Source organism: Myotis daubentonii, chromosome 1 (assembly GCF_963259705.1).
Source record: "Myotis daubentonii chromosome 1, mMyoDau2.1, whole genome shotgun sequence".
Classification (NCBI taxonomy): Eukaryota; Metazoa; Chordata; class Mammalia; order Chiroptera; family Vespertilionidae; genus Myotis; species Myotis daubentonii.
In genome coordinates this window covers 46,289,140-46,296,838 of record NC_081840.1, presented here as the reverse complement: position 1 = coordinate 46,296,838, position 7,699 = coordinate 46,289,140, and the positions used below count along the sequence as shown (strand labels likewise).

The 7,699-nt window shown below is 44.8% G+C and overlaps 1 protein-coding gene across 3 annotated transcripts in view; it reads left to right on the top strand.

Moving 5' to 3' along the window:
• The first annotated feature begins 4,356 nt into the window (after positions 1–4,356).
• TRIP4 (thyroid hormone receptor interactor 4) overlaps positions 4,357–7,699 on the top strand; it is a 70,940-nt gene continuing 67,597 nt past the window's right edge. The window contains exon 1 of one of the 3 annotated variants that reach the window (XM_059698641.1): positions 4,357–4,548. In XM_059698641.1, coding sequence (XP_059554624.1) covers positions 4,448–4,548 — 101 coding nt within the window. In that variant the 5' untranslated portion in view covers positions 4,357–4,447. Of the gene's footprint in view, positions 4,549–4,628; positions 4,649–4,749; positions 5,510–7,699 lie in introns of those variants that run through there. The other 2 variants (XM_059698649.1, XM_059698657.1) reach the window with 2 other exon arrangements.

The following is a 7,699-nucleotide window of genomic DNA, read 5'->3' as shown; positions in this document are numbered from 1 at the left end:
TTTTGTTAAATTCTCACTTGAAAAGCAACCCTGAAAGTATCAGCACAGCATTGATTTTCTCTGATAAACTGTTTGAACTTTAGGAACCTTTTATTATTTTAACAAAATCAACAACTACTTTTAGAATGAAAGAATCTAGACAACAGGCGAAATTAGCATTAAGATAGCAGGAAATGTATTGGAAATTACTTGTAGCTTTGTCTAACTAAACCTTGTAGTCTAAGATTAGAGCTAAATCCCTATCAGAAAAATCAACAAGCTGCAGGGTATAGTCCTTTGTTATTATCATCATGCCTCTCTCAATACACAATCGTTCTTAAATACACATTATTTTATTTCCTATTAAAGTGGCTTCTACAAAGACCTGAATTACTTAGTTTGAATATCCCAGACCCCTGCAGCCATTAGAAATACATAGAGAATCTGCTGTTTTTTCATCCTAGTCCACTTATCAAGTAAATTGCTACAAAGCGTTGCAAACATACTTTTGCGCACAAGGATAGTCTACATATTACTATAGCTATATTTGATTGAATGTTTGTCTTTTGAATACCAAATATGTTAGGGAAGGATGAATTGTAAAGTTTTAAAAAAAGAAAAGAACAGTGATGCCTAGTAAAAAAATCTAAAAAAAAAAGTTTTTTTCCGCCCTGACTGGTTTGGCTCAGTGGATAGAGCATCGGCCTGCAGACTGAAGGGTCCCAGGTTTGATTCCTGTCAAGGGCATGCACCTTGGTTGTGGGCATATCCCCAGTTGGGGGTGTGCAGGAGGCAGCTGATCGATGTTTCTCTCTCATTGATGTTTCTAATTCTCTATCCCTCTCCCTTCCTCTCTGTAAAAATCAATGAAATATGTTTTTAAAATGTTTTTAATTGATTTAGAAAGAGAGGGAGAAGAAGAAGAGAGAGAGAAACATTAATGTGAGAAAAACATGGATTGGTTGTCTCCTACAGGTGGTTACCTCCTGTACACACCCTGACCAGAGATCAAACTAGCTACCTAGGTATGTGCCCTGACTGGAAATCAAACCAATAACTTTCTATGCATAGGATGACACTCAACCAACTGAGCCACACCAGACAGGGCCCTAGTAAAAATTCTTAATTTAAACATTTGCTATGAGGAAGTGCATCTCCTCTGCAGTTAAATAAAACAGAATTCTGTGTGTGAATCTGAAAATTTCGAAGGCCTAGGGCATTAAGAAAAATTGTAGTATTATATGATTAAAATTTCTGCCTAAGTTTATACGAAAGAACATCTTTAAGTCATGTTACATAGGTGTGCTTGCTTTGCTCAGGCAAAAAGCTAATAAATGATAATGATTGTAAATGATATTACGTTATATTACAAGCATTACAAACTAGAGATTACAATCCTTAACAGGCCTTATGAAAAAAGAACACTTTTAGTCTTGAGGAACTAGTAATTTCATCATACTAAGTATGATGTATTAAGTCTTATCCTATCTAATAAAAGGGAAAAATGGTAATTGGCGTACGACGATACCCTTTTCATTGGCTAATCAGGGCTATATGCAAATTAACTGCCAACTATGATTGGCAGTTAACTGCCAACTATGATTGGCAGTTAACTGCCAACTAAGATTGGCAGTTAACTGCCAACTATGATTGGCAGTTAACTGCCAACTATGATTGGCAGTTAACTGCCAACTAAGATTGGCAGTTAACTGCCAACAAGATGGCGGCTAATTTGCATATGTAGGCACAATGCAGGGAGGTGAAAGGGAAAGCAGAAAGAAGCCCCCTGCCACTGACAGTGATCGGAAACCCAGGGAGGAGCTAAGAGCTGGGGGGCAGGGCAAAGGTGGCCCTGGGGCCGCCTTTGCCCTGCCCCCCAGCCATGATCGGAGAATCAGGCGCCTTTGCCGCCCTGGCCAGTGATAGCAGGAAGTAGGGGTGGAGCCAGCGATGGGAGCTGGGCACAGTCGAAGCTGGCAGTCCCAGGAGCTAGGGGTCCCTTGCCTGGGCCTAAAGCGGAGCCCACGATCGCGGGGCCGCTGCAGCTGCGGGTCCCCGCTGCCCGGGCCGGACACCTAGGCCAGAGGCCTCAGTCCTGGTCAAGGGGCCGATCCGGTGATTGGTGATCGGAGGGTGATGAGGGTCAACTCCTCTGGCCGAGGCATCAGGCCTGGGCGGGGGTGGAGCCGGGGATTGGGGGGATATGATGGTCCCCTTGCCCAGGCCTGAAGCCTGGGTCAGAGGTGTCAGGCTTGGGCGGGGGGTGGAGCAAGCGATCAGAGGGAGATGGGGGTCCCCTGCCCAGGCATGATTCCTGGGCCAGAGGCCTCAGGCCTGGGCGGGGGCCAGAGCCAGTGATCGGGGGGAGATGGGGGTCCCCTGTCCAAGCCTGACACCTCTGGCCGAGGCATCAGGCCTGGGCAAGGGGCCGATCCTGCGATTGGAGGGTGATGGGGGTCAACGCCTGAGGGCTCCCAGTATGTGAGAGGGGGCAGGCTGGACTGAGGGACACTCCCCCCCCCACACACACACCCAGTGCACGAATTTCGTGCACCGGGCCCCTAGTTTTTATATATAAAAGCCTAATATGCAAAGTGTCCCCTTAGGAGTTCGACTATCTGGGAGTTCAACCATCCAGGAGTTCGATCGCTTGCTATGACGTGCGCTGACCACCAGGGTCAATGCAGAACGAAGGAAGGCTGAGGCCAGCAGCAGGTAGCCGCTAGGGACCCTACCCATGCATGAATTTTGTGCACTGGACCTCTAGTTGTAAATAAAACTGAAGTCATTGTCTCTGTCTTTAAGAAGTTAACATTTTTAATTATGGGGGCTGAACAGATAATGAAACAGGTAAACTTCTTGGGTATGTTATAGTTAGTATTAAATGTAGAGGATTTTTATGAAGAAACAAAACTTGTACCCAGGCCCTAGCCAGTTTGGCTCGGTGGATAGAGCGTTGGCCTGCAGACTGAAGTGTCCCAGGTTCGATTCCGGTCAAGGGCACATTCTCCAGTGGGGGGCGTTCAGGATGCAGCCAATCAATGATTCTCATCATTGATGTTTCTATCTCTCTTTCCCTCTTCCTTCCTCTCTGAAATCAATAAAAGTACATTCATTTAAAAAAAAACCCAAACTTGTACCCAGTAATAATGAACATTCAGCGTATTTTTTAAGCTAGAAAATCACGTTTTCCAAGCTAAAAACAATCTAAATTCAATGTAAATCAATACACTTGTGATTTTTGCCAATGAAAACATTCGCATAAAAAGATGAAAGAGCATCCGATTAATGTAGTCTAAATAGTCTAATGGAAACGAAGAATCTATAAATGTAAAACAAAGCCAGCCAATTAAATTTATTGATTAAATATATCAGAAGTGCCCTGGCTGGCATGGCTCAATGGATAGACGTGGGCCTGCGCACCGAAGAGTCGTGGGTTCAATTCTGGGTGGAGGGCACATACCTGGGTTGCAGGTTCCATCCTGGCCCTAGGCCCCATTCAGGGAGCCTGCCAGAGCCAACCAATCCATGTGTATAGATGTTTCTCTCTTTATCCCCCTCCTTCCCTTCCATTCTCTCTCTAAAAAAGAAAAAGAAAAAAAAATAGGCCCTTTAGAAAAGTCTGGCTAAATTTTCCCCGAGTCTACAGTGGTCTACAGAATAGCAAAAGACCTTTAAATCTGGCCATCGTACCTCCAAATTCTGTAGTGACTTTTATCACTACATTGAATTCCTGTGGAAGGTCTTCAAAGCCAAGTTCCAACACCTGTTTTATATAAAGCCCCCCTCCCCCCTCCTCACCCCCCACCCCCCACCCCCGCACCTCCACCCCCAAGCACTGCCGTGGAGCTTGCTGAGTTATCTTGTCTCTCCGGGGAAAGATCTGGCTCAAAAAATTAAACAGAGAGGTTTTAGCAGCGTGACTCTAGTCTTGGACTATGGCGGGGGTGGGAGGGAGCGGTATTAACACAACCACTACCGCCGGAGCAAACTCTTATACTAGTAAGTGCTTTGCCTCGGCTTCTAAGTACTATTTTGAACATTTTACATTAAAACCGACCATTTAAAATGGGACCTTCGAAAGTAAAATAAAAGTGGGCCCTCAAGTTAACGGGTTACAGTTTTGATTTTCCTAAACTGTGGTTTTTATAGGTATTTGTACTGCCTTCTCAACCGAATTCTCGGTTTCCGAGTCCTACATCCGCCAATGCGGAAGAATCACGCGCAAGTGCTCGTATTCGAGCGCCCGGATTCGAGCGCCCGGCCGACGCGGAGGGGAAGGGGGCGGGGCCGAAGGGGCGGAGCCGAAGGGGGGCGGAGCCGGCGCCGGCTGGCGGGGAGGTGGCGCTGCGCTGCGACGGGGCGTGCAGCTGGCGGAACCCGCGCGAGCGAAGTCGCTGTTGCGAAGGGAACTGGTCCGGCGCAGGACTCGAGGCTTTTTCAGCCCAGCTGGTTCCGGCTGGGGAAAATGGCGGTGGCTGGGGCGGCGCCCCGGGAGCAGTTGGTGGGCTGGTGTACCCAGCATTTGCGGAAAACTTTTGGCCTGGATGTCAGTGAGGAGATCGTGCAGTAAGACCGGTTCGGGTCCGAGGCGGGAAGGAGCTCTGTGAAGTGAACGGGCCGAGCGAACCCGGAAGCAGGGAGGGCTAAAAAAGTTGATGAGAATGAAGTAATGTGATAAGAGGGCTGTTGTTGGTCACTAGGCACCGATTTTTGACTTTTGGTTTTATAGTTTAGTTTCTGGAATAGAGTGTCAGGCTGATGGGGTCGCCCCCTTACCCCCCCCTCCCCCCCCAGGAAAACGCCACATCCCTGTCATTAGAATTTGTAAGACTGTTTGTCCCGGGAGCCAGTTTTCTTACAGATTCTGGAGACAAGGGGGAAGCCAAATTATCTTTCCAGAAATTCCTTACTCTGAGCATTTTCGTTTGCCTCATCTGGGTTGTCAAGTAGGACCTATAATTTAAATGGGGCGGCGTAGTACGGTGCAAATAGCTCCTGGGTAAGGAGTCCCAGATTCTAGTTTCTGTTATTTATTAGTTTTGGAATCTTGGGCTACTTAATTTCCCTCTGTACCTTAGTTTCCTCATCTATAAGCTAACTAGTAGAGCTTATCTTATACTATATGATTCTCATGAAATGGAGATGGTGACAGGATTTACTATCTGCTTTCAGTTGATTTAACAAATACTTGTTGCGCTACTACCAGCCAGGTGCTGGCTGGAGCAACAGAGAAAATCGCTACAATTGGGTTCTGGTTGGTTGATGAGTCCGGAGGTAGGGGAAGTTCAGGGTGTGGTGGGAGCACGGTGAAAAGGACTCTAAGATTTGAGAAATTGAAGTTTCCTGCAACATAAGACCTTAACCTGAGAACTAAAGGATGGATAGGTGGAGGTGCAGTGTTCAGGCGAGAGGGAAAAGCTTCCGCGAAAGTTGGTCTTGATCAAGGAACCTGTGTTTCTTGATTTGATTCCTTGTTCGTTGATGCGGAAATCAGAATTGCAATTCTAGGACTTTTGTAGGAAGTAAGGTGAGTTTCTAAGTTTGGGAGAAAATAGACTTGTTGGCAAGGAGAGAGTTAAGAGAGCCTATATTAAAGGATTTTTTTTTTTTGAAACTGGAATAGATTTATTAACAAAAAAACCCAGCCACACACACACACACACACACACACACACACACACACACACACACACCAAAAACAGAAAAAGTAAAAATCAAACAAAAAAGAATTTTTAAAAATCCAGCCAAATCATATGGCTTGGCTATACCATTGTTTGAAAGCAAGGTCAGGTTAAGTAGTTTTTCAAACATTTTTTTAAAGCAGTGGAGTGCTGTCAGATTTAATAGTTAAGACTTTTAAAAAAGTATATACCAAACAAAAAAAGTCATTCAATTAAAAAAATTAAGGCTATTTTATTTTAAATCTGTATTGTTGAAAGTATTACATATGGATGCTATTTTTGATGGATCAACAATGAAGTATGGATTAGAGCAGTCTTCTCAGTCTCCAAATCCAATTGTATTTTGTCTGCTTATATAATTTCACAAAAATTTTAATTCTCATAGGTTGTAGTTTAAAAGATTATTTTGCAGGCCCTGGCTGGGTGGCTCTGTTGGTTAGAGCATCATACAAATATGTCAAGGTTGCAGGTCCCTGTTTGGGACACATGTAAGAAGTAACCAATGAATGCATAAATAAGTGGAACAACAAATCACTATTTTTCTCCCTCTTTTTAAAAAATCAATAAATAAAAATTTTAGAAAAACGGAGACTCTTACTGATACCTATAAATATTTTTAAAAATATATTTTTATTGATTTCAGAGACGAAGGGATAGGGAAAGATAGAAACATCAATGATGAGAGAGAATTACTGATTGGCTGCCTCCTGCACACCCCACACTGGGTTCCAGCCCGCAACCTGGGCATGTGCCCTGACCAGATATCGAACCCTGACCTCCTGGTCCATAGGTCAATGCTCAACCACTGAGCCACGCCGGCTGGTCTATAAATGTTTTTTTAAAAGCTTATTTTGCAGTCTTAGTTGCCGGGGTCCAACCCCAGCGGGTCCAGGGGTCCCCAAAGGTGTGGACGGAGTCGGCGAAGAAGGAATGACACGGAGGCAGCCTTCGGGTGATCATCATAGCCAGGTTCCTCTAGCCAGGTTCAATAGCCAGGTTCTAGTCAGGTTCTCTTGCCAATTTCTGTAGTCAGGTTCAGTCCAGGATCCCTTGCCATGTTCTCCCGCTAGGCTCTGTCTCTAGGCTCCGAGGCCAGTCCCGGTCCAGGGTCCTCTGGCATGCTCTCGCCAGCGAAGTTCTTCTGTCTCTAGGCTCCGTGTAGGTTCTGTCTTCTGAATTCTGTCTCCTGAGTTCTGAGTGTTTCTGTCTTGTTACAACTGTATTTATACCAGTTGATTCAATCCTATCAATCTCTATTACAAAGGTTAGGGCGTTTCTTATCTCCATTCCAGGGAGAAAAGATTATGTAGTTTAAGCATGATTGTTCGTAGTTAAAGGGATTAATTACCCGCCTGGCACTTAGTTGAGGGGTTTTATTCCCTCCCTAACTTCAGGGGAAAATCCCTACCTGGGGATTCAACCTTTCTCGGAGAGGTGACTTTGGTTAAAACACAGCGCCAAGAAGGTGAGCAAACATATTAAGAACCGTATGCCATATATGCCAGGTCCCTTGAAACAGCAAGGATGGACCGGCTCCCGGCAAATTCCCCCTTTTTTATTTTTTAAAAGCAAGCATTAAAAAGAAAAACCTGAAACACTCTCTTGTATCCATTTTAAGAGTAGGATTGGCGCTTTCTGCTATTACCTGAGTCCTGATCTATCACCCCAGGGAGAGCTTGCCAATCCTGCACTTTCCCGGGGTGGAAAGGCTGCAGTGGGGTTAAGGATAAGGCTCCTTGGGCCTACCTTCTCCCATGCCTCTACATTTACCTTTCCGGCACCTTTCCTTCCTCAGAAAAGCATGGACGTATTTCTTGTATAAAATGTTCTGTCTGACTGGGAGTAACCTTAATTCCTCTGCTAACAAGCATATATGTTAAAAGATCAATACAGAGTCTTTTTTCTTTAGACTCAGTATGGCACATCTTCTTAATCTAAAGATCAATACAGAGTCTTCTTTCTTTAGACTCAGTATGGCACATCTTCTTAATCTAAAGATCAATACAGAGTCTTCTTTCTTTGGACTCAGTATGGCA